The sequence below is a fragment of the Hemitrygon akajei genome, unplaced genomic scaffold (assembly GCF_048418815.1).
Source record: "Hemitrygon akajei unplaced genomic scaffold, sHemAka1.3 Scf000119, whole genome shotgun sequence".
NCBI classification, from domain to species: domain Eukaryota; kingdom Metazoa; phylum Chordata; class Chondrichthyes; order Myliobatiformes; family Dasyatidae; genus Hemitrygon; species Hemitrygon akajei.
The window spans coordinates 1366141-1392381 of record NW_027332005.1 but is presented as its reverse complement, the minus strand read 5'-3'; the positions used below and the strand labels follow the sequence as shown (position 1 = coordinate 1392381).

At 45.8% G+C, this 26241-nt stretch overlaps 2 protein-coding genes across 5 annotated transcripts; both read right to left on the bottom strand.

The window, feature by feature from the left end:
* Nucleotides 1-1134: 1134 nt before the first annotated feature.
* On the bottom strand, nucleotides 1135-8245 carry LOC140723569 (NACHT, LRR and PYD domains-containing protein 12-like). Of its 4 annotated transcripts, none has more exons than XR_012097928.1 (5): nucleotides 8095-8245; nucleotides 6215-6301; nucleotides 5892-6059; nucleotides 4307-5727; nucleotides 1135-1162 (listed from the first exon to the last, which is right to left on the bottom strand). XR_012097928.1 is itself a non-coding variant. In XM_073038141.1 (4 exons), exons 1-4 carry the CDS (start codon nucleotides 8241-8243, stop codon nucleotides 5640-5642), a joined length of 492 nt encoding a protein of 163 aa, XP_072894242.1. In that variant the 5' UTR covers nucleotides 8244-8245; the 3' UTR covers nucleotides 4020-5639. The 4 variants fall into 4 exon arrangements, 1 of the variants encoding a protein (XP_072894242.1); XR_012097927.1 differs by lacking the exon at nucleotides 1135-1162 and adding an exon at nucleotides 3972-4020; XR_012097926.1 differs by lacking the exon at nucleotides 1135-1162 and having other exon boundaries at nucleotides 4020-4501; nucleotides 4875-5727.
* A 176-nt stretch (nucleotides 8246-8421) lies between these two features.
* LOC140723574 (NACHT, LRR and PYD domains-containing protein 3-like) lies at nucleotides 8422-26095 on the bottom strand. The gene is made up of 8 exons (XM_073038144.1): nucleotides 26002-26095; nucleotides 23046-23138; nucleotides 17281-17373; nucleotides 16676-16842; nucleotides 15597-15768; nucleotides 15434-15499; nucleotides 9034-9832; nucleotides 8422-8461 (listed from the first exon to the last, which is right to left on the bottom strand). Exons 1-8 carry the CDS (start codon nucleotides 26060-26062, stop codon nucleotides 8422-8424), a joined length of 1491 nt encoding a protein of 496 aa, XP_072894245.1. The 5' UTR covers nucleotides 26063-26095.
* Nucleotides 26096-26241: the final 146 nt, after the last annotated feature.

The following is a 26241-nucleotide window of genomic DNA, read 5'->3' as shown; positions in this document are numbered from 1 at the left end:
TATAATACGGAGTCAATGAGGCGCGATCCCAGTAAGATTAACCGTTTACTGTTCACTCTTCCACATTAACGTATGGTGTAAACTGTTGGTAAAACAATACATAATATATACAGTATTTGTTTCCTTCTTGGCATCGCATTTACATCATAAATGCTTGTAAAAGTAAAAATACAAGCAACTATATTACATGAAAGTACAACATACAGTCAGAATCTACTTACGCCATCAACTGGCTTTAAATACATCAACACAAACTATCCGCAACTCTTTAAATAACAAAGAACATAAGCTTTATCAACCGTCATTACTTTTAACAGAATCAGCGTTAAAATTTTTACTTCAACATATCAATTATCTTATAAACTTACGGCGTTGCTTCTATGATGTTTCTAGTGCGTAGAATGAAACTGTTCTCGCGCTAATCCTGCACACACAAGCCCCCTCCTTCCCGTTTCTCCAAACCGGTATTTTCCAACAAGACGCAGCGAAACCGGGTGTGACGTCATCGCATGCCGCGATATATCACAGACTACGAATTTACTTTCAACAATCTTAACTTTAACTAAAAAATAATTACAAACAAATTTCTAAAGCGAAAATATAATAAACTAAATGAACGCCTTAAAGGCAACACACGCCTGACCTTCGTAAGGTCACAATAAAGAGAATACAAAACTTCAGTCTCTAAATCAGTCCTTAGGGAGAAGTAGAACGACTTCTGCAACTGGCCTTTGGTAAGTTCTCACATCACCTTGGTCAGAAGTTTTCAACTCAACCTTGCTGACATGTCCATCCCTACCAGGGAACGTGGCAGTGATTCTGGCCATGTGAATGAGGAACGCAAGTCCTCTCACGAAAGAATTCAAAGTGGAGAACCGCTGAAAGCGCTCATTAGTACGTATTGATTCTTCAAGATCGGTGACTCTTGTTTGTATTTGCTGCTGAATTTTCGAGTCTCTTTCGGGTTCGATCAGCTCAAATGTCTCGCTCATTTGAGTTTTTTTCTGTTGGTGGCTGATACAGAAAGGGGGGTCCGGTGAACCAGGATGTCTGAGCCAGACGGGATGCAGGTAAGGATCTCGATGCATGGTCTGTAGGGTTATCCTCTGTACGTACATAATACCATTGTTCAGGCTTTGATGACAGGCGGATACGTTGAACTCTATTATGAACGTACACGTAGAAATGTTTTGATTCGTTGTAAATATAACCAAGCACTACTTTGCTATCTGTGTAGAACTTGATATCGTCCAGCTCTAAGACTAGCTCGTCCTGGATAAGATCCGCGATTTCCACAGCCAGGACAGCTGCGCACAGTTCAAGCCTATCACAAAACGAGCGCCGATGCACTGCTCCATTCGCAGGAGGATTAAAATGTTGCCATGGGACAGGAACAGAATTAACAATTCGGTTTCTTAACCTTTAGTAAGAATGGATTCAAATATTACCCAGCTTTTACTGGAAATCCTGTCTTGTTTTACTTTGAGCGGCGGAGACTGCGGGGAAATCTGTTCGAGGTTTGTAAGATTATGAATGACTTTGACAGAGTAGTCAGGGAGCATCTTTTCGCTGGTTAGAAATTTCTAATACCAGAGGACATGTAATGAAGGTGTGAGGGGGTGGTTGCAAAGGGAATGTGAGGGTAAGTTGTTTTACTCAGGGAGGGAGTGATGAATGCTTGGAATGAGCTGTCTGTTATGGTGGTGGAAGCCAATACATCGGAGTCTTTGAAGACACGTTTAGATAGGCACATGCGTGTGAGGAAGATTGAGAGGATATGGACATTGTGCAAACAAGATGGATTAGATTTTGGGGGGGGGGGGGTTGATTTATTTCTTAGCTGGTTCAGCATAACATTAACATAGAAAACAGAAAACCTGCAGCGCAATACAGGCCCTTCGGACCACAAAGTTGTGCCGAACATTTCCCTATCTTAGAAGTTACTAGGCTTACCTATAGCCCTCTACTTTACTAAGCTCCATGTAACTATCTAAAAGCCTCTTAAAAGACCCTATCGTATCCGCCTCCACCACTGTTTTCGGCAGCCCATTCCACACACTCACCACTCTCTGAGTAAAAAAAAACTAACCCCTGACATCTCCTCTGTACCTGCTCCCCAGCACCTTCACCCTGTGTCATCCTGTGGCAACAATTACAGCCCTGGGAAAAAGCCTCTGACTATCCACACGATCAACTTGTACACATCTATCAGGTCACCTCTCATCCTCCGTCACTCCAAGGAGAAAAGGCCGAGTTCACTCAACCTATTCTCATAAGGCATTCTCCCCAATCCAGGCAACATCCTTGTAAATCTCCTCTGCACCCTTTCTATGGTTTCCACATCCGTCCTGTAGTGAGTTGAGTAGAACTGAGCACAGTACTCCAAGTGGGTTCAGACCAGGGTCCTATATAGCTGCAACACAAGCCAGCCAGGAAAGCTAGTCCCTGCAGAGCTGAGCATCCATTGTCTGTAACAGCAAAGGTAATGAGGACTCTGGCCAGAAAGCATCCAGGCTGAGGTTGCAGAAAGAGTGTACATATGCACATTGATGTCTTCATAGCCATCGTCAGCACTTCACTCATCCAGGCTGCTGTTCCCACGTGCTTTAAAACATCCACCATCATCCCTGCACCAAAGAACTCTACACATTTAGAACAACGCGACTACTGCCCAGTGGTGCTGTCGCCAATCAGCATTAAGTGCTTTGACGGCTGATAACAGCACGGATCAAAAACTCCAATCCTCGCTCACTGGGCACTCACCAATATGCTTACCGACTGAATCGCTAAGTGGCAGATGACATTGCATCTGTCATTTCCCTTGGCCTGACATGCCTAACAAAGAGACAATTAGGTCCAAATGTTGTTTCTGGATTTCATTTCGGCATTCAACACTGTTTTCCCACAAACCTTGGTGAACAAATTCCCACGCCTCTGTCTAAACTGTGCAACTGGGTGGTGGACTTCCTAACCAATAGACGACAGACAGTCAGGGTGCACAACTGGTCCTCCCTTCCCATCATTGTCAACCTGTGTGACCCTCAGCCTTGTGCTGAGACCATTGCTCTACACTCTGTTCACAAGCGATTGCAAATCCAAACACCCGAGTAAGGCCTACCCACCATAAAGCTGCTGGAAAAGTGCCATCATCAAGGGTCCCACACACCCTGGTCAGGGATTGTTTGTCCCACTCACATCAGCCCATCAGGGACGAGGCTACATAACATCCACACCAGGACAATCAGCCTCAGAACAGCTATTCCCCTAAACAATAAACCTGATCAACACCTCCACACTCACCAGCCCACCCCTCCACACCCTCACCACTAATTTAACATTCCCTATCAATCAACTTATGTCCAGACACTCCTGTGCCTAACGTCACTTTATGGACATAGAATAAATGTCAGTCTCAAATGTCCAGACTCTCCTGTGCCTAACATCATTTAATTGACATACAATCAATGCTTTTTTTTAAATAATCATACTGTATATACCGTGTTTTTTTTTATTATTGTGGTCTCTATCATTTTGTTTCCTTTTTCCTGTCCTGCTTTGGACCCAGAGTAACAATTATTTCGTTCTCCTATACACCTGTGTACTGGAATGATTTTAAACAATCTTGAATCATAAACCCTGGGAAAAATACCACAACCAACCACATTATCTAAACTCCCTTTTGATTTTATAAACTCCTACAATGTCACCTCCATTCTCCTCTGGAATGATCCAGTTTGGCGAACCTCTTCCTATGACTCGCCCCTCTAGTCCAGGCAGCATCTTCAGCAATCTGTTCTGCACCGTCTCTAGATTGATAATATCTTTCCTATAGTAGTGTGAACACAACTATACATAATAGTCTGTGCAGCCTCACCAACTATTTATATGACTACAATATATTCTCGCACAGGTATAAAAACTCTGATCTAAACACTAAGTATAAAGCGGAGTCAATGAGGCGCGATCCCAGTAAGATTAACCGTTTACTGTTCACTCTTCCACATTAACGTATGGTGTAAACTGTTGATAAAACAATACAAAATATATACAGTATTTGTTTCCTTCTTGGCATCGCATTTACATCATAAGTACTTGTAAAAGTAAAAATACAAGAAACTATATTACATTAAAGCACAACATACAGTCAGAATCTACTTACGCCATCAACTGGCTTTAAATACATCAACACAAACTATCCGCAACTCTTTAAATAACAAAGAACATAAACTTTATCAACCGTCATTACTTATAACAGAATCAGCGTTAACATTTTTACTTCAACATATCGATTATCTTATGAACTTACGGCGTTGTTTCTATGACGTTTCTTAGTGCGTAGAATGAAACTGTTCTCGCGCTGATCCTGCACACACAAGCCCCCTCCTTCCCGTTTCTCCAAACCGGTATTTTCCCACAAGACGCGGCGAAACCGGGTGTGATGTCATCGCAGGCCGCGATACCTTACAGCTAATGAATTTACTTTCAACAACCGTAACTTTAACTAGAAAACGATTATAAACTAATTATTAAAGCGAAAATGTAATAAACTAAACGAATGCCTTAAGGGCAACACAGTAATAGATAATAAATAGAGTAGTGTCAAGGCAAAAATGACTAAATCTATTGCAATATTGTACAAAGCGCAAGATTACTTAAATCAGGAATCTTTGTTCACTTATAGTCCCATGCATGATTTACTGCAAATACGAACTGAATGTTTCTACTCCAAAAGAAAGCCATACGAATTATAAATAAGACATGTTATTATGAGCCAACTAATTCACTATTTATTCAACTAAACACTTTAAAGTTCAGAGATTTCGTAGATTTTAAAATAATACAAATTATATGTAAAGTAAAAAATGGACAGTTACCACAAATTATCCAAAGGTTAATGAGAGAACGTCAACTTGGTTTAAGAGGAACCTGTATATTTCAAAAACAAAGAATAAGAACAAATGAAAAACTCATTCAGTCAGAGGGGTGAATTTAAGTTTGAAAAAAAAACTTAATGAACAAATATAAAATACATGAATTAAAATGAATCGGAGTAATGTGATGATTGAAGCCAAATATGTTATTTTGTAAGTGAGGGGGTAATAAGCTGTAGCTTCAGACTACAGCCTTTCGGTCTGTTTTGAAGAATATCTATGTTTTTGTTGTTTTTTTTATTATTTAATGTCTTATAAAATCATCGTTGAAATTGATGCTTTTTCTTATGTTTGTACTGACCGAAAAAAAATAATTCATTCATTTAACAACGTTATATTAGCCAGACTGAAGAATGGACCACATTCAGCAAGGTGAGCAAAAGGATTCTCTCCCGACAGTGGTGACACAGACTGAGCCCCGACACTCGGGCTCTTCCTGTCTGTGTAAGTCCGCGGGGTCTCACGTGGTGGAGTCTCGAACCCGCATATCCGGCGGAAGCTGCGCCGCGGGACAACAGGCGGAAATCCGTCACCTCAGGAACATTGCAAACGTCACAGAGCACGGTGCTGAAGCCAGTTCTGTTAGAACGGTTGGGAATTAAACCTGGCGCGAGGCAATTAAAGGTAAGGACGTAAGTTAAAGGCGAGGGTGGGAATCGGACAAAAATGACCCCATCCCGCGAAGGGGGATGTTCACACATCAGATGTTCACACGGTCACTGCCAGTCTGGGTTTGGTTTCCTGAAGAGATCTCAGTTCCTTCTCCCCGGTCCGACTGAATTGATTCCTCGCCAGCCTGAAACAGATGGGAGAATAAAGATGAAATGAACAGATTACACAAAAGTTTCAGTAACAGGGGACCGGGGTTAAGGTTTCAACAACACTCACAGACAAATATCACCAGAAAACCCGCAGATCCACTGATGTATTACCACACTGAACATTAACACAAACACTCACCAGATACACTCCAGATTTGGGTGGGTCAGTATGAGGCGGCGGAGAGTGGGAACAGATCGGTCTGTGAGCGAGTTTAATTCCAGGTCCAGCACCGTCAGTGATTGATTTGTACTAAGAGCGGAGACGAGATCCTCGGCACCAGAATCTGTGAGACCGACACTCCACAGCCTGGAGATGAGCGAGAGTGAGGGTGAAGGACACAGAGAGACAGGAGACGGTACAAATCCCCAGTCTTTATCAGGAACACAATTACTGATCAGATTAATGTTCAGTGTCAGACACCCAGTGACTGTAAACACAATCTCCCACAGTCTGGTACTTACTCCAGTTTCTGTATTTTACACTCCGGGATCCTCAGAGCCTCAGACAGCAGTTTCACTCCTAAATCTCCCAGTTTATTCCGGCCAAGTCTAAACACAGACAAAATAATGAACAAAGTGATTCAAATCGTGTGTCTCAGGGAATTTATCTCACTCGGATATCTCAGGAAAAATTAAACCCTTCAGTATATCACTGCTGAGAGTTTCCATCACTGTCAATGTCCCTCACTGATCAGCTCCAGCGTATTCACCAAATGTCAATAATTTAGTCTGTCGATGTGACCCTGTAAACTCAAAATATTCGGTCCCATTCCCCGATGGTTAGAAAACTGTCCCTGACGTGAGTGGGACGGGAGAGCTAGGGTCAGAGAGTGGAAGAAAGTCAGACATTGAGGAAGATTTGTGAATGAGAAAGTGTCGAATGGAGCTGGTGTAAGATACCACACCTGAGGAAGGAGGTTAAGGAAGAGATTCCCAGGAGGAAGGGGGATGGGGAAGAGAGGTCCCACGGGGGAAATGTGTGGAGAAGAGATTTCCCACGGGAGAAAGGGCTGGAGAAGAGAGATCACACAGGAAAAGGGGGATGGGGAAGAGGGATCCCACAGGAGGAAGGGGGATGGGGAAGAGAGAACACACAGGAGGAAGGGGGGAACAGGAAAGTAGTTCCCATACGACGAAGTGGAATAGGAAAGTAAGTTCCCAATGGAGGAGGGGTGATGGTGAAGAGGGATCCCACGGGAGGCAGGGAGTTGGGTACCAGGGAACCCACAGGAGAATGGGAGATGCGAAAGAGAGATCCAACAGGAGGAAGAGAAATGGGGAAGAGAGATCTTACAGGAGGCAGGGTATAGGCAAGACAGATCCAACAGGAGGACAGGAGGAAAGGTGATGTGGATGTGTGATCCCAATGGAGGAAGGGGGTGTGGAAGAGAGTTCCCACTGGAGGGAGGCGAATGTGGAAGACAGTTCCAACAGGAAAATGGGGATGGGGAGGAAACATCCCACAGGAGGAAAGGTGATGGAGAAGAGAGATCCCACTGCAGGAAGGGGTATGGAGAAGACAGTAACCACGGGAGGAAGGGGTGGGGAAGAGAGATCCCACTGCAGGAAGGGGGATGGGTAAGAGAGTAACCACGGGAGGAATGGGGATGGGGAAGAGGGATCCCACAGGAGGAAGGTGAATGCGGAATAGAGCCCTCAGGAGGAATGGCGATGGGAAGAGTGATCCCACAGGAGGAAGGGGGATGGGGAAGAGAGACTCCACTGGAGGATGGGGGATGGGGAAGAGAGATCACACAAGAGGAATCCGAGGGTAAACGATAATCTTTCATGACAAAGGAATGCAGATCTATATTGCACGGGAGCATTGGGTCTGAATAGAGACCCAGAGGAGATGAGCCCCTGTTGTCTGGGTATCTGGCAGTGAGGTAAGTCACACACGGGGAATGGCAGTGGAGAACAATCTCACAATGGTATTTCCCTCCCTCTCACCGCGACACTCCACTGACAGTCTCGTAACTTCGCCGGGAAATGGGAGCGAATCTCTGACCCACCTGCTGCAGTCAATGTCGTTCTGGGTGTCAGTAACAGTGAGAAGGAACATTCTCAATGGACGTGTCACAGGCAGCGAGAAACACGGCCATTCCTGTGACTTACTACCATTAAACCAATGACCGTTGTTCACTGAACTGATGAAGTCTCCAACATATCTTCACAAGGAAACACAGAACCTTCGTGTCCTTGGGAAATTACTGACAGATCCCCTGGGCATTTGCTACAATTCTTTACAATCTGATATGCTACAGTTTTACCCAAAATCCTTTACATTGAAACAACATAATGGAACAGTTTCACAGTTCAGAGTGAGAGAATAATCAAGTTACCCCAGTTCCAGGCACTTGTCCAGCCCGGGTCCCAGCCGCTGGATTCCTTCACACTGAATGTCGCAGTTCTCCAGGTCAAGGTGTTTTATTGTATCACAGAGTCCAATGACATGAGACAGGACAGCGCAGTCAATCGGGGTCAGTGTCATTCCACTGAATGAAACTATCTGCACAGATCCCAGTGCGGCCTGTGCCACTCTACGATTCTGAGACTCGAACAGGTAGTGCAAAGTGTTCAGGAGGCTCCTTTTACCAGCTTCATTCTCTGTGTTTCTTCTTTGGCGTTTAACCTCCTCCTTCACCCAGTCAATCACCTGACAGGTTGTTTCATGAGGAAATTGACCCAGAAACCCTTCCAGGTCCCGAACTGTCATTGGGGAGGAGAGACCAGCAGCAAAACGGAGAAATACCTCAAATCGCCCATCTTCCGTGTTGTGGGCTTCAGTGAGGAATTTCAGGACATCCCCGGAATGTGGATTCAGGAATTGTGCGACTGCAGCTACAAACTCTTGGATGGTGAGGTGTGGGAATGTGTACACCACAGTCCAGGCAGAATCCTCTCTCTCCAAAAGCTCCATCAAGAACCCGGACAGGAACTTGGAAGGCTCCAGATTGTAGTTAATCAAATCTCCATCTGTAAACACAATCTTCCTCTCGGACACTCCTCTGAAGGCCATCTGACCAACCCTGAGTAACACATCACGAGGGTTCTCAATCTCACGGCCGTGGTTTTTCAGGATGTTGTAAATATAGTAGGAGTACAGTTGGGTGATGGTCTTGGGAACTCGCTGCGGGTCCCTGACTCTTTGTGTGAAGAAGGGTCCCAGTGCCAGAGCGAGGATCCAGCAGTAGGAGGGGTTGTAGCTCATGGTGTACAGGATTTCGTTCTCCTTCACATGTTTGAAAACTGCTTCCGCTACCGTCTGATCTTCAAAATGCCTGATGAAATATTCCTTCCTTTCCCCACCAAAATATCCCAGGATTTCAGCCCAGACACTGATCTCAGCCTTTTCCAATAAATGTAACGCAGTGGGGCGAGTGGTCACCAGCACTGAACACCCTGGGAGCAGCTTGCCCTGGATTAAACTGTACACAATGTCAGACACTTCACACCACCACTCGGGATCTGGGCACTGGTGCTTGGGTTTTGTGTCTCTTCGACTGTCAGCAAAATCAATTTCGTCATTGAATTCATCCAAACCATCAAATATAAACAGCAATCTCTCTGGGTTGTTCCAGACGTCTCTCAGAGTATTCCCAAGGTAAGGATACTGATCCAGAATCAGTTCACTCAGATTTATTCTGCAGTTAATGGAGTTTAAATCCCGGAATTTGAAACTAAAGACAAACTGGAACTGTTGGTATATTTTCCCCGTGGCCCAGTCATAAACAATCTTTTGTACCATTGTTGTTTTCCCAATCCCTGGCTCTCCGGCCACTGCTGCCGAACTCCCAGATTTGGAATTACGCCGGGAAAAGCTGCCCTGGAACAATTGTTCAGTCCGGAGTTTTTGCAGTTTTCCGCAGAGATATTTTTCTCTCCACTCCTCGTGGTCTCTGCCTCTTGCCAGCAGCTCATGTTCCACCAGTCTCCGATCTCGAACAGTAGAAATGATCGTGAGCTCAGCGTATCGATCAACCAGCTGGAAAACCTTCACCTTATCCCTCATCAGGATCGTGTTCACTCTCAGTGTTTCAGTTTGTGCCCGCAGAGTCTCCTTGTGTTTCTGTTGAACATCTTCCATGGGAACAGAGAGAAGACAAACTGTTAGATGCCTCAATTCAGAACTCAGTATTTAAGTACACAAGAGTTAGCTCAAAGCTATTGCATTAATTGGATTCAGCAATGGATGCTCCTACAGTAAAGTAAATTTCATTAACAGACCCCTGACTGGGCAGAGAGGCCTGGTCTAGATAAACACCAGATCATCACACTTCCAAATTAATTGTGTTGTGAAGGTGAGTATTTCCCTGGTAGTTTACTGACCCCCGACTGTTCCGTACTGAACAACCTCCTACTCCTGCCAAAGTTAACATTGTTCCCGTGGAAGAACTTTGAAAGCCCAGTGTTGATGTGGCGTATGGAGATGGAGAAGAGGGGAGTGGGCATTCTGTCAAAGGAAAAGGTTGGGGAATCACAGCTCCCCTCCCCTCCCACCATCACTGATTCAAAATACCAAGGATTAGGTTTGTTGATCAGCACGTGCACTGTTGGTGGGGTTGTTGTGGGGGAAAATGGCACTGTCTTGTTCAGGAGATTCAGACAGTCAGCATTTTGACACAAAACACAGACAACCCCCCCCCCCGCCCCCATCTTCCATCATCACAGTTGCTGCTCAGATCACTGAGTTCATCCAGAAAACGGAAGATCTGCAGTCTCGCGTCCCTTAAAGAGTCTGTGTTGTAAATACTGAACAGTGTAAAGGAGAAGGAACTAATCATTATTCCTGATCTGATGTAGCACAAAATCTCAGATAAAGTACACAATGGAAAATTCGATATATATAAATATATATGATGCAGAAGTCATTCTGACCTCAGGTGGTTCTGACTGTAAAATTTAAAACCGTGCTGGATGTGGGGTGGGGGTTGTTAGTTGTGGAGGGGTGGCTTAGTCATTGGAGGTGTTGATCAGTCTTACTGCTTGAGGAAAGTAACTGATTTGGAGTCTGGTGGTCCTGCTGTGGATGCTACGTAGCCTCCTTCCTCATGGGAGAGGGGCAAACAGCCCATAGGCAGGATAGGTGGGATCCTTCCTCCCTCATTGGAGAGGGGCAAACAGCCCACAGGCAGGATAGGTGGGACCCTTCCTCCCTCATTGGAGAGGGGCAAACAGCCCATAGGCAGGATAGGTGGGATCCTTCCTCCCTCATTGGAGAGGGGCAAACAGCCCATAGGCAGGATAGGTGGGATCCTTCCTCCCTCATGGGAGAGGGGCAAACAGCCCACAGGCAGGATAGGTGGGATCCTTCCTCCCTCATGGGAGAGGGGCAAACAGCCCATAGGCAGGATAGGTGGGATCCTTCCTCCCTCATGGGAGAGGGGCAAACAGCCCATAGGCAGGATAGGTGGGACCCTTCCTCCCTCATTGGAGAGGGGCAAACAGCCCATAGGCAGGATAGGTGGGATCCTTCCTCCCTCATGGGAGAGGGGCAAACAGCCCATAGGCAGGATAGATGGGATCCTTCCTCCCTCATGGGAGAGGGACAAACAGCCCATAGACAGGATAGGTGGGATCCTTCCTCCCTCATTGGAGAGGGACAAACAGCCCATAGGCAGGATAGGTGGGATCCTTCCTCCCTCATGGGAGAGGGGCAAATAGCCCATAGGCAGGATAGGTGGGATCCTTCCTCCCTCATGGGAGAGGGACAAACAGCCCATAGGCAGGATAGGTGGGATCCTTCCTGCCTCATTGGAGAGGGGCAAACAGCCCACAGGCAGGATAGGTGGGACCCTTCCTCCCTCATTGGAGAGGGGCAAACAGCCCATAGGCAGGATAGGTGGGATCCTTCCTCCCTCATTGGAGAGGGGCAAACAGCCCATAGGCAGGATAGGTGGGATCCTTCCTCCCTCATGGGAGAGGGGCAAACAGCCCACAGGCAGGATAGGTGGGATCCTTCCTCCCTCATGGGAGAGGGGCAAACAGCCCACAGGCAGGATAGGTGGGATCCTTCCTCCCTCATGGGAGAGGGGCAAACAGCCCATAGGCAGGATAGGTGGGATCCTTCCTCCCTCATGGGAGAGGGGCAAACAGCCCATAGACAGGATAGGTGGGATCCTTCCTCCCTCATGGGAGAGGGGCAAACAGCCCACAGGCAGGATAGGTGGGATCCTTCCTCCCTCATGGGAGAGGGGCAAACAGCCCATAGACAGGATAGGTGGGATCCTTCCTCCCTCATGGGAGAGGGGCAAACAGCCCATAGGCAGGATAGGTGGGATCCTTCCTCCCTCATGGGAGAGGGGCAAACAGCCCATAGACAGGATAGGTGGGATCCTTCCTCCCTCATGGGAGAGGGACAAACAGCCCATAGACAGGATAGGTGGGATCCTTCCTCCCTCATGGGAGAGGGGCAAACAGCCCACAGGCAGGATAGGTGGGATCCTTCCTGACGCTCCTGGCCTTTTTCCGGAGCATTTCTGTATATACGTCCCTGATGGAAGGTAGGCTGGGGGTCCCGGTGATGCGTTGGGCAGTTTTGACTACCCGTTGTAGAGCCTTCCAGTCCGCCACAGTTATGCAGCATGTTGGCCTGCTCTCTGCAGCACAGCTGTAGAAGGACGGGAGTGTGGATGTGAGTACAGGTCAGACAACGTCTGTGGAAAGGGGAGAAAGGGGAGATGCTACTGGTCTGTGATGTTAAATACAAGTTTGACAACCATGCTGATTACAGGTCGGGTGGTGAAGAAGAGAGCAGAGACCGAGGAATTTCGGTAGCAGGAGGTTCAGGATTTCGGCTGTCACAAGAACAAAGAACTGCGCAGGAATAGGCCCTTCGGCCCATAATGTTGTTGCCAGCAGGATGCCACATTAAACTCGAATGTTTAAATACCCTCCCCATTTAGATAATAGTCAGCATTATTGATCATTTTACCAAAATCATTACCATACATTTTCCAACACTGTATTCCATCCGCCGCCATTTTGCCCACCCTTCCAGTCTGTCTAAGTCTTGCTGCAATCGCATTGCTTCCTCTGCACTAACTACCCCTTCACCTATTTTTTTTATCGCCCGTAAACTCTGCCATAAAGACATCAATTCCAGTATCTAAATCATTGACAAACAATGTGAAAAGTAGCATTCGCAATAATGACCCCTGAGGAAAATCACCAGTCACCAGCAGCTAGACAGAAAAGGTTCATTTTATTCCCTCTCACTGCCTCCTGCCTGTCGGCCATTCATCTTTCCTGTAACGCCATCGGATTTTATCTTGTTAAACAGCCTCATGTATGGCAGCATATCAAACGCCTCCTGAAAATTCAAGTAAATGGCATCCACTGCCTCTCCTTTGCCCACCCTGCTTGGTATTTACTCAACGAACTCTAGCAAATGCGTAAAGCAAGATTTACCTTCATATAAACTATGCTGGCTATGACTTATTTTATCAATAGGCTCCAAATATCTCGAAACCTGAACATTAATAATTGATTTGAATTGACTTGACTTTATTTCATACACCCTTCACATACATGAGGTTTAAAAATCTTTACGTTACGTCTCCATCTAAATGTGCAATGTACAATCATAGCAATTTAAAATGATTTATAGACTCCAACAGTTTCCCAATCACTTAGGTTAGGCTAACTGGCACATAATTTCACAAACAAGAGAAAATCTGCGGATGACGGAAGTCCAAGCAACACACACAAAATGTTGGAGGAACTCAGCAGGCCAGGCAGCGTCGATGGATCAGTTGACGTTTCGGGCTGTGATTTTTCGGCAGGACTGGAGACAGAAACCTGAGGTGTAGATTTGAAAGGTGGGGGGCTGGTGGTTGCCAGAGAAATACCAGGCGATTGGTGAAACTTGGAGTGGAAGGGATGAAGCAAAGAGCTAGGGAGTTGATTCTTGATAGAGATAGAAAGACCTGGAATAAAGAAAAAGGAGTGGGGGCGATCCAGAGGGAGGTGGCAAGGAGAGAGAAGAACGAGGGCATGGGGAACGGTGAAGAGGAATGGAAAGCTTCACTGAAAGCTTGAGAAATCGATATTCATCCCATCAGGTTGGAGGCTACTCAAACGGAACAGGAGGTGTTGTTCCTCAAAGCTGAGTGTGGCCTAAGCCCGACATTGGAGAAGGCCATGGACTGACGTATCGGAATGGGAATGGGAAGCGGAAATAAAACGGGTGGTCACTGGGAGTTACCGCTTGTTCTGGCGGACACAGTGCAGATGCTCGACGAAACGGTCTCCCATTCTACATCGGGTCTCACCGATATACAAGAGGCCATACCGAGATCATTTACACCTCCCTCTGGTGCTCTCCCCACCGCCTTTTCCCCTTTCTTCCATGGCCTTCTGTCTCTTTTACTAAGCAACTTTTTAACTCTTTACTTCATCACTCCCCCTCCAAGTTTCACCCTCCCCCTCCCACACCCGCCCTCCATCTTTCAACGCTACTCCTCAGCGTTTGTTCTCTAGTCACACCGAATGTTCGCGGCCCGGAACGTTGACTGTACTTTCTCCATAGATGCTGCCTGGTCTGCTGAGTTTCTCCATCATTGTCTGTGTGTTAGCCTATAAGTTCAATTGCTTTGCCTTCATCCCTTCGTTGTTGCCTTTTGTTAGATTTTAAAAGTTTCTCAATCAATGAAATTCCCATTCAATTTTGCGACATTATATTGCGTTTTCTTTTCTTTTTTGCAGTCCCTAACTGCCTCCTAAGCGTTCATTTACATTAATCTCCTTGCTAAGATCGGATCTCACAGTGTGTCAGGACCCTGGAGGGGGTGTGTGGCATCTCACAGTGCGTCAGGACCCTATCAGGTGTGTGTAGGATTTCACAGTGTGTCAGGACCCTGTCAGCGGTGTATGGTGTCTCCATTCAATATACTCGGCTGTAATAGGGAGCATAGGAAATATTGATTGTGGAGATATTTACTTTAGAGAATGTGACAGTGTTAGAAATGATGTTCTTCTATAATCAGGGAGTGCATCTGTCACAGTGTCAACATTTACCTGGTCAGATCCTTATGGCTCAACAACTTAACTACGCTATGCAAATTACAACCGTTAGTGGAAAAAGGTCACGTTTCAACTTTATGAACTCTGTTTCAGCATCATTTGGGCCATTGCGCACCGTTCCGATCGCTCCACTACCGGAGGGATATTGAGGCTTTAGAGAGGGAGTAGAAGAGGTTTAACAGGATGCTGCCTTGTTTAGAGGTCAAGTGCTATCATGAGAGGCTGGATAAAATTAGTAAGTTTTCTCAGGATCATCAGAGGCTGAGAGGAGCTCTGACACAGGTTTACAAGATTACGCGAAGCATAGATAAAGTGGACAGAGAGAATTGGTTTGTCGGTAATAGACATTTACCAGAGGGAATATATTGAACGTGAGAGGGTGAGGAATGAAGGGGGATGTGAGGGATAGTTTTTTTTTTAATATCAGAGTGACATAGATGCCTGGAAGCCTGATAAGGTGGTGGAGGCAAATTCTTTGAAACTCTCAAGAGCCGTTTGGACAGGCACAAGGATGTAAGGATGTTGGAGGCATATGGACATAGTGTAGGAAGGTGAGATTCGAGTTTAAGAGCGTTTTGATTTACCTCTTAGCTGGTTCGGCACTAAATAGCTTATTCCTGTGTAAAATCCTTCAATGTTCGATACATGTTCACTTACCTTTCAGCTCACTCAGAACCTTGAGTAAACCTTGAGCGGGATTTGATCGATGGGAGTGATCACAACCTGTTTGAATTTAAACAAATTAAGGAAATGTTGTGTAAAATTTTAAAGTGTGATGTGTTGCAATTCAAATTTGAATTTATCTCTGATATCATCTCACCATATTCCTGCATTTCCTTCAGTATTTTGTCCAACTTTGGGACACCAATCCGCATTTTCACAAAGGTTTCCCACATCACCCTCGGGGCGCGGGAGCCTTTCTCCATCACCAGGCTCAGGAGGAGTTTAGAACTGTCCGCCCGCTCTCCCTTATCAGCGAGATCAGAGATTTTCTGTGAAGAGTGACAGTGAACATATTGGGGACTGACAGATTCACACAGAGAATGAGAAGTAAATGATGTGCTCTGTAACGGGATCACACTGAGCAGTCACCCGGACGGGTGCTGATCCTGTCTGGACATGGACTGTACATTCTGAGTGCAGAGCACACGGAGGGACATTCACCGTGAACCTGGTCCACCAGTCAATGAGATCCTGGCTGGTCTGTGACCGCTTCATTGACGTGGCTCCAAATCCATAAATAATTCCTTATCGGATTTGACAGTGTAAAACAGAAATCATAAAATAACCATCAAAATTGAAGAAATAATTCAGGAATGTTTTTATAACAGAGGGAAAAGTCCGGAGAAGTTGCAGAAAAGACGATGTGATTCATCTCCTCAGTCCGCCAGTGTCCAACATGACAGCGGATCACCGGCTGACACCTGATGCCTTTCCTTTGTCTTTTCCATTGGAGATTCATTCAATAACTACATATTACAATATGGCAGTATTCCCCGATTCACACTGTTTGCAATTACAGATTCTAACACAATCATGTCCACCCAGAAGAGAACACACTCGAGTTCCTGTGGCATTCGCTGATGATCCCCTCTTTCTCATTGTCATCCTCCCCGCATGCTGCACGATCTTTCCAAAATGATACTTCCTGTCATATGTCCATTTAATACTGTAAGCCCACACAACTGTCACTTGCCAACTCACTCAGCTACCCACCAGTCCGCAGGGACTTTTCACCCCTTTCTATCACTGGTTCAGATTCACATGTTTGTGATTGTATGTACAGTATTTATTTCCCAGCTGTTCTTTTATCTAATTTAATATCTGATGAGACAGAGTTCCGACACCCATCAGTCCTGTGATGTGTGACGATTTAAACCCATTCTCCCTCCCACTCACCCGATGTTCCTCTTCACTGAACTGATTCTCGGCCGTTAACTCCTGGCTCACTCCGTACACCCCTCCTTCCATCGCCTGCTCCAGCTTGTCCCGGTAGAAGTTCGTCAACTGCAGCAGCTGGAAATCGTCCCAGCTTGCCAGGAGCTCGGTGATCACTGAGCTCGGACCTGTGAAGGGAAATGAGGAGCATTAAAGACATTGCTGACCCCATACTGGGTTGCAATATTCTCTCTGGAACATAAAGATAGTGCGGCAGGTCAACAGAGACAGTGCGAGATATATATGGTAGTTGGAGAGGGGTCTGGAGAGGGGTTCAAAGAGGGAGGGGTGATAGAGATCCGGTGGTTGGTGGGGGGGTGAGCCGGATGTCGGAGTGAAGGAGGACACAGAGAGGGAGAGACAGAGGTAGTGGAGGGGGAAGGGAAGGGTGGGGAGAGATGGGGAGAATTCGGGGAAGGGAGGGGTGGGGAGACGGAAAGGAGAGCGGGAAGGGAGGGGTGGGGAGACGGAAAGGAGCGCACCTCACCACTGCTTTCACAAATATTTAGTGAAGTGCAGATACTGCATTAAACTCAGCTACAGAGTCAAGGCAATTGCCGACATACCCGTGACCTTTCCAGATGTTGAAGCCACTGGAACACCTCCACCACCCGCCCGTTCAGCCATGTTGAGGACAGCTGTGGTGAGATTTTGCTGCTCTGTAACAATCAACATTAACAGCAGAGCGTCAGGCATTAATTGAAGTATAAAGGAGAATACTGTTTTGTTTTCAAACAGAACGACACATTTCCAACCATCTTGGTCCTATCCACTGAAGACTTGATACGACCTAATCTACCTGCGCCCATCAAATCACAGTCACACAATACCCATTTCCCCTCTGTCCCTGGATTTTTCACCCTTCCGGGATTCCCTGGAGTATCTATTCGCTGCAATGCAAACAACTCCCTTTCAAAAAAAAACAATCTTGTGTCCTGAAACCGTGAGTGATGTGTCAACGGAAAGGCGAGGCAGATTGAGCAGACAGCGCCCACTGCTTTGGCCCTCCTACCACTGGTGGCGCTATGGTAAGTCATGGACAACTGATACAGCAGTGTGGGGTGAAATATTTCTGCTGACCGGTGGGACATTTATTCCTTGCATCAATGAGTTATAGTTTTCTCATTCACACGTGATTCTCACTGTCCCCTTTCTGCATCGCCTGGCATTGACGCTTCTGGCAATATATGGTTTGAGTCTATATAGAAACACTTTGACATCGTGAACAATGCAATCCCACCATAGAATCGCGGCATCTTGTCCAGAACCACGACATTTTCTCCGGCAGGATTTTAAGATCATTTTTAGCACCTAATCTCTGTTCAAGATTTATTTACGCATTCATCCAGCTATTATCAGATAGTTACATGGCACTTTGTTAAACACAATGTAGACCCACCATACATCAAGAACAGCAAGCTGGCAAAAACAGCTTCACAATAACTAAAAGAAAATGCTGGAATTATTGAACAAGACAGAGAGTACATTGACACTTCAGATCGAAGACCGTGTAATGTAAGCTGAGCCTATCTGTAGCAGCCATGTATCGGCTCTCTGTCAGCGTTGTATTCTGTGTTGCGCATTTCTGATTTTCTGATGATCCAGAATGGGATAGGGCGTGGTAAAAGTAAAGGGAGTCAGTTACATATTTGTGCTTTGTTCACAGCTGGGGACTGACGGATGTCATATCTTTTATTATTATCCACTGAAATACACTGAACTTACACTTGGGTAGACTTCAGTTTCATCGTTACAAGATTGTATGTTTGCAGATTTCTAATAAAGGATCGAATACACCAACCTTTACAATCACCGACTTTTTCAATCAATATTGGAGCTAAGGGCACGTCATACAGCGATAACAAATCAGTGGATGTCGCCAACAATGACAATTTGGCTTGGCTATACGCTCAACAAATGTTCCAAAATCTGACGATTATTTTAAATATAAGACATAGGTATAGGAGAGAAATAGTTCATTCGGTCCATCCTCTGTGCTCCGCGTTCAGTCATAGACTGATCTAATTCTTCCAGTCATTCCACTCCTTTCCCTTCTCCCCCGTACCCTTTGATGCCCTGGCTAATCAACAGCCTATCTGTCTCTCCCTTAAATACACCCAATTACTTGGCATCGGCAGCCGCTCTTGGAAATAAATTCAATAGATTTACAACGTTTTAACTAAAGTAATTTCTTCGCATCTCAGTTCCAAATGGACGTCCCTTCCATCCTGAAGTTGGGGACCTCTTGTCCTAGAATCTCCTATCATGGTAATCATTCTCGTAAATCTCTCTGAACCCTCTCCAAATGTCAGTACAGCGTTTCTAAAATAAGTAGCTCAATGTGGCACACAATACACCAAGTGTCATCTCACGAGTGTCTTATAGAGCCTCAACATCACATCCTTGCTCTGATATTCTTATCTCTAGAAATGAATGCCAACATTGCATTCGCCTTTCTTCACCATCGACTCAAACTGGAAGTTAACCTTTAGGGTATCCTGCATAATGACACCCAAATCTGTTTGCATCTTTGCGTTTTGAATACTCTCCCCATCTAAATAATAGTCTGTCCATTTATTTCTTCCACAAGTGCATGAACATACATTATCCAACATAGTATTTCATCTGCCACTTTTTTGCCCATTCCCCTAAACTAAGTCTCTCTGCAGTCCCTCTTATTCCTCAACGCTACCCGCACCTCCGCATACAATAGATTCATCGGCAAATTTAGCCTGAAATCTATTAATCCCATAGTCCAAATCATTGACTTACATAGTAAAAAGCAAACAGTTCCAACACCGTCCCCTGAGGAACGCCACAGGTAACCGGCATCCAGCAAGAATAGGATCACTTTATTCCCACTCTCTGTTTTCTGCAGATTAAGCCAACACACTCAAGAGAGGGGTGGGGAGAGAAGGAGAGGAGGGGGGAAGGGAGGAGTGGGGAGAGACGGAGTGGAGAGGGGGAAGGGAAGGAAGGGGGGAAGCGGAGAGAAGGAGAGAGGGGAAGGAGAGGAGAGGGAAGGGCGTTGGAGAGGAGAGGGAGAAGGGGGATGGAGAGGTGGTACAGAGAGGGAGAAGGGGATGGGAGGGGGGGAGCACGGAGAGGGGATTGTGCTTGTGACTGTCCCCCAGAGATGAGGACTCTCTCTCTCTCTCTCGCTCTCTCTCTCTCTCGCTCTCTCTCTCTCTCTCTCTCTCTCTCTCTCTCTCCTCTCTCTCTCTCTCTCCTCATCTCTCTCTCTCTCTCTCTCTCTCTCTCTCTCTCTCTCCTCTCTCTCCTGATTTCACAAATATTTTGTAAGTGCAGACAATGCATTAAAACCCAGATACAGATTCAAGGCAATTGCTGACATACCCGTGACCTTTCCTTTTGTTGACATCACTGGAACTCCACCACTACCCGCCCGTTCAGCCATGTTGACGACAGTTGTGGTTCGATTTTTGCTGCGCTGTCCACAAACAAAATTAACAGTAGCGTGTTAGGCATTAATTGAAGTATAAAGGAGAATACTGTTTTGTTTTTAAACACAACGACACGCTTCCAAAGATCTTGGCCATATCCCACTGAAGACTTGGTATGGCCTAATATACCTGCCGCCATCCACTCACAGTCACTCAATACACATTTCCCCTTCTATCCCTGGATTGTACACCTTTCCGGGAATCCCGGCAGTATCTACTCGTTATATTGCAGGCAATTCCATTTTTTGGAACCAATTTTGAGTTCCGGAGCAGGAGTGATTTGTCAATGGAATGGCGAGGCAGGTTGAGCAGACAGTGCCCACTGCTTTGGTCCTCCTATCACAGGTGGCCGCTATGGTGCGTAATGGACACGTGTTACAGCAGTGTGGGGTGAAATATTTCTGCTGACAAATGGGACATCTATTCCTCTCATCACTGTGTTATACAGTTTTCTCAGTCACAACCTGATTCTCACCGCCTCCCTTTCAGTTTACAATCGCCTGGCATTGACACCTATGGCAATATGTGGTTTGAGTCAATGTAGAAACACAATGACATCCTGAACAATGCAGCCCCGCCGATACCATCACGCCATCTTGTCCAGAAGCACGACATTTTCTCTGGCAGGATTTTAAGATCATTATTAGCAACTAATCTCCGGTCAAGATTTATTTACGCATTCATCCGGCGATTATCAGATAGTTGTATGGGACCTTATTAATCAGAATGCAGACCCACCATACATCAAAATCAGCAAGCTGGCAAAAGCAGATTTAATATAACTAAAACAAAATGATGGAGTTGTTGAACAAGACAGACAGTACGTTGACACTTCAGATCGAAGACCGTGTAATGTAAGCTGAGCCTATCTGTAGCAGCCATGTATCGGCTCTCTGTCTGCGTTGTATTCTGTGTTGCGTATTTCTGATTTTCTTATGATCCAGAATGGGATAGGGCGTGGTAAAAGAGAAGGGAGTCGGTTACTTATCTGTGCTGTGTTCACAGCTGGGAACTATCGGATGTCAAATCTTTTATTATTATCCACATAAATACACTGAATTTACACTTGGGTAGACTTCAGTTTCATCGTTACAAGAGTGTATGTTTGCTGATTTCTAATAAAGGATCGAGTACACCAACCTTTACAATCACCGACTTTTTCAATCAATATTGGAGCTAAGGGCACGTCATACAACGATAACAAATCAGTGGGGTCTCGCCAACAGTGACAATTTGGCTTCGCTACACTCTCAACAAATGTTTCTAAATATAAGATCATAAGGTATAGGAGGAGAAGTTGTCCATTCGGTCCATCCTGTGTGCTCCGCGTTCAGTCATAGACTGATCTAATTCTTCCAGTCACCCCAATCCCCTGCTTTCAACCCACCCCCCTGCTTTCACCCGATACCCTTTGATGTGCTGGTTAATCAAGAACCTTTATATCGCTACCTTAAATACACCCAATGACCTAGCCTCCAGAGCCGTTCGTGGCAACAAATTCAATAGATTTACCACCCTTTGACTAAAGTAAATTCTTCACATCTCTGTTCCTAATGGACGTCCTTCAATCTTGAAGTTCTGCCCTCTTATCCTAGAATCCCTTACCATGGGAGATTATTTTGTCATATCGAAACCTATTCAGGCCCTTTAACATTTGGAACGTTTTGTATGAGATCCCCTCCCCCTCATTCTACTGAACTCCAGGGAATACAGCTCAAGATCTGTCAGGCGTTCCTGATACGGAAACCATTAAATTCCTGGAATCATTCTAGAGAATGTTTTCTGAACCCGCTCCAATGTCACTATATCATTTCTAAAATAAGGAGCCCAGAACTGCACACAATACTCCAAGTGAGGTCTCACGAGTGCCTTATAGAGCCTCAACATCACATCCCTGCTCTTATATTCTATACCTCTAGAAATGAATGCCAACTTTGCTTTGGCCTACTTCACCACCGACTCAACCTGGAGGTTAACCTATAGGGTATCCTGCATAAGGACCAAGTCTCTTTGCATCTCTTCATTTTGTATTCTCTCCCCATCTAAATAATTGTATTTCCATTTATTTCTTCTACAAAGTGCATGAACATACACTTTCCAACATAGTATTTCATCTGCCACTTCATTGCCCATTCCCCTAAACTATCTAAGTCTCTCTGCAGTCTCTCTTATTCCACAACACTACGCGCTCGTCCACCTACATTTGTTTCATCGGCAGATTTAGCCTGAAATCTATTAATCCCATAGTCCAATCGTTCACATACATCGTAAAAAGCAGCAGTACCAACACCGTCCCCAGTGGAACGCCACAGGTAACCGGCATCAAACCAGAATAGGATCACTTTATTCCCACTCTCTGTTTTCTGCCGATAAGCCTACGCACTCAAGGGAGGGGTGGGGAGAGAAAGAGAGGAGAGGGGGAAGGGAGGAGTGGGGAGAGACGGAGTGGAGAGGGGGAAGAGAAGTGTGCGGAGAGACGGAGGGAAGCGAGGGGTCGGGAGAGACGGAACGGAGAGGGGGAAGGGAGGGGTGGGACAGAGAGGAGAGAGGGAAGGAGGGGTGTGCAGAGACAGAGAGGAGATGGGGAAGGGAGGGGTGGGGAGAGACGGAGAGGGGAAGGGAGGGGTAGGGACAGAAGGAGAGTGGAGGGGGAAGTGAGGGGTGGGGAGAGACAGAGAGGAGAGGGGAATGGGAGGAGGGGAGACAGAGAGCGGATTGTGCTTGTGACTGTCCCCCCCAGAGATGAGAACTCTCTCTCTCTCTCTCTCTCTCTCTCTCTCTCATCTCTCTGCTGATTTCACAAATATTTTGTAAGTGCAGACAATGCATTAAACCCGGATACAAAGACAAGGCAAATGCTGACATACCCGTGACCTTTCCTGTTGTTGACATCACTGGAGCTCCTCCACTACCCGCCCGTTCAGCCATGTTGACGACAGGTTTGGTGAGATTTTGCTTCGCTGTCACAAACAAAATTAGCAGTAGAGCGGTAGGCATTAATTGCAGTATAAAGGAGAATACTGTTTTGTTTTTAAACACAACGACACACTTCCAAACATCTTGGGCCTATCCACTTAAGACTTGGTATTGCCTAATATACCTGCGCCCATTCACCCACAGTCGCACATTACCCATTTCCCTTCTATCCCTGGATTGTACACCTTTCCGGAAATCTCCGCAGTATCTACTCGTTATATTGCAGGCAAATCCGTTTTTGGAACCAATTTTGAGTTCTGGAGCAGGAGTGATTTGTCAATGGAACGGCGAGGCAAGTTGAGCAGACAGTGCCACTGCTTTGGTCCTCCTATCACTGGTGCCGCTATGGTGCGTAATGGACAGGTGTTACCCCAGTGTGGGGTGAAATATTTCTGCTGACCAATGGGACATCTATTCCTCTCATCACTGAGTTATACAGTTTTCTCAGTCACACCTGATTCTCACCGCCTCCTTTCAGTTTACAATCGTCTGGCATTGACTCCTATGGCAATATGTGGTTTGAATCAATGTAGAAACACACTGACATCCTGAACAATGCAACCCCGCCGATACCATCACGCCATCTTGTCCAGAAGCACGACATTTTCTCTGGCAGGATTTTAAGATCATTATTAGCAACTAATCTCCGGTCAAGATTTATTTACGCATTCATCCGGCGATTATCAGATAGTTGCATGGGACCTTATCAAACAGAATGCAGACCCACCATACATCAAAATCAGCAAGCTGGCAAAAGCAGATTTAATATAACTAAAACAAAATGATGGAGTTATTGAACAAGATAGACAGTACGTTGACACTTCAGATCGAAGACCGTGTAATGCAAGCTGAGCCTATCTGTAGCAGCCATGTATCGGCTCTCTGTCTGCGTTGTATTCTGTGTTGCGTATTTCTGATTTTCTTATGATCCAGAATGGGATAGGGCGTGGTAAAAGAGAAGGGAGTCGGTTACTTATCTGTGCTGTGTTCACAGCTGGGAACTATCGGATGTCAAATCTTTTATTATTATCCACATAAATACACTGAATTTACACTTGGGTAGACTTCAGTTTCATCGTTACAAGAGTGTATGTTTGCTGATTTCTAATAAAGGATCGAGTACACCAACCTTTACAATCACCGACTTTTTCAATCAATATTGGAGCTAAGGGCACGTCATACAACGATAACAAATCAGTGGGTCTCGCCAACAGTGACAATTTGGCTTCGCTACACTCTCAACAAATGTTTCTCAATCTGACGATTATTTTAAATATAAGATCATAAGGTATAGGAGGAGAAGTTGTCCATTCGGTCCATCCTGTGTGCTCCGCGTTCAGTCATAGACTGATCTAATTCTTCCAGTCACCCCAATCCCCTGCTTTCAACCCACCCCCCTGCTTTCACCCGATACCCTTTGATGTGCTGGTTAATCAAGAACCTTTATATCGCTACCTTAAATACACCCAATGACCTAGCCTCCAGAGCCATTCGAGGCAACAAATTCAATAGATTTACCACCCTTTGACTAAAGTAAATTCTTCATATCTCTGTTCCTAATGGACGTCCTTCAATCTTGAAGTTCTGCCCTCTTATCCTAGAATCCCTTACCATGGGAGATTATTTTGCCATATCGAACCTATTCAGGCCCTTTAACATTTGGAACGTTTTGTATGAGATCCCCCCCCCCCCCCCACTCATTCTACTGAACTCCAGGGAATACAGCTCAAGGCCTGTCAGGCGTTCCTGATACGGAAACCATTACATTCCTGGAATCATTCTCGAGAATGTTTTCTGAACCCGCTCCAATGTCACTATATCATTTCTAAAATAAGGAGCCCAAAACTGCACACAATACTCCAAGTGAGGTGTGACGAGTGCCTTATAGAGCCTCAACATCACATCCCTGCTCTTATATTCTATACCTCTAGAAATGAATGCCAACTTTGCTTTGGCCAACTTCACCACCAACTGAACCTGGAGGTTATCCTATAGGATATCCTGCATAAGGACCAAGTCTCTTTGCATCACTTCATTTTGTATTCTCTCCCCATCTAAATAATTGTATTTCCATTTATTTCTTCTACAAAGTGCATGAACATACACTTTCCAACATAGTATTTCATCTGCCACTTCATTGCCCATTCCCCTAAACTATCTAAGTCTCTCTGCAGTCTCTCTTATTCCACAACACTACGCGCTCCTACACCTACATTTGTTTCATCGGCAAATTTAGCCTGAAATCTATTAATCCCATAGTCCAATCGTTGACATACATCGTAAAAAGCAACAGTACCAACACCGTCCCCAGTGGAACGCCACAGGTAACCGGCATCAAACCAGAATAGGATCACTTTATTCCCACTCTCTGTTTTCTGCCGATAAGCCTACGCGCTCAAGGGAGGGGTGGGGAGAGAAAGAGAGGAGAGGGGGAAGGGAGGAGTGGGGAGAGACGGAGTGGAGAGGGGGAAGAGAAGTGTGCGGAGAGACGGAGGGAAGCGAGGGGTCGGGAGAGACGGAACGGAGAGGGGGAAGGAGGGGTGTGCAGAGACAGAGTGGAGATGGGGAAGGGAGGGGTGGGGAGAGACGGAGAGGGGAAGGGAGGGGTAGGGACAGAAGGAGAGTGGAGGGGGAAGTGGGGGGTGGGGAGAGACAGAGAGGAGATGGGAATGGGAGGAGGGGAGACAGAGAGCGGATTGTGCTTGTGACTGTCCCCCCTGAGATGAGAACTCTCTCTCTCTCTCTCTCTCTCTCTCTCTCTCATCTCTCTGCTGATTTCACAAATATTTTGTAAGTGCAGACAATGCATTAAAGCCAGATACAAAGACAAGGCAAATGCTGACATACCCGTGACCTTTCCTGTTGTTGACATCACTGGAGCTCCTCCACTACCCGCCCGTTCAGCCATGTTGACGACAGGTTTGGTGAGATTTTGCTTCGCTGTCACAAACAAAATTAGCAGTAGAGCGGTAGGCATTAATTGCAGTATAAAGGAGAATACTGTTTTGTTTTTAAACACAACGACACACTTCCAAACATCTTGGGCCTATCCACTTAAGACTTGGTATTTCCTAATATACCTGCGCC

What these genes read in the sequence shown, in the direction of transcription:
- LOC140723574 (XM_073038144.1), bottom strand. Translation starts at nt 26,062, where the DNA reads ATGGCTGAACGGGCGGGTAGTGGAGGAGCTCCAGTGATGTCAACAACA. An exon ending in AACAACAGGAAAGGTCACGG is followed by an intron (nt 17,374 to 23,045) that starts GTATGTCAGCAT and finishes TGATTGTTACAG; the next exon opens with AGCAGCAAAATCTCACCACA. An exon ending in AACATCTGGAAAGGTCACGG is followed by an intron (nt 16,843 to 17,280) that starts GTATGTCGGCAA and finishes TTCCCTTCACAG; the next exon opens with GTCCGAGCTCAGTGATCACC.
- LOC140723569 (XM_073038141.1), bottom strand. Translation starts at nt 8,243, where the DNA reads ATGACACTGACCCCGATTGACTGCGCTGTCCTGTCTCATGTCATTGGA. An exon ending in TGTAAAATACAGAAACTGGA is followed by an intron (nt 6,060 to 6,214) that starts GTAAGTACCAGA and finishes GCTCATCTCCAG; the next exon opens with GCTGTGGAGTGTCGGTCTCA. An exon ending in CCAAATCTGGAGTGTATCTG is followed by an intron (nt 5,728 to 5,891) that starts GTGAGTGTTTGT and finishes CATCTGTTTCAG; the next exon opens with GCTGGCGAGGAATCAATTCA.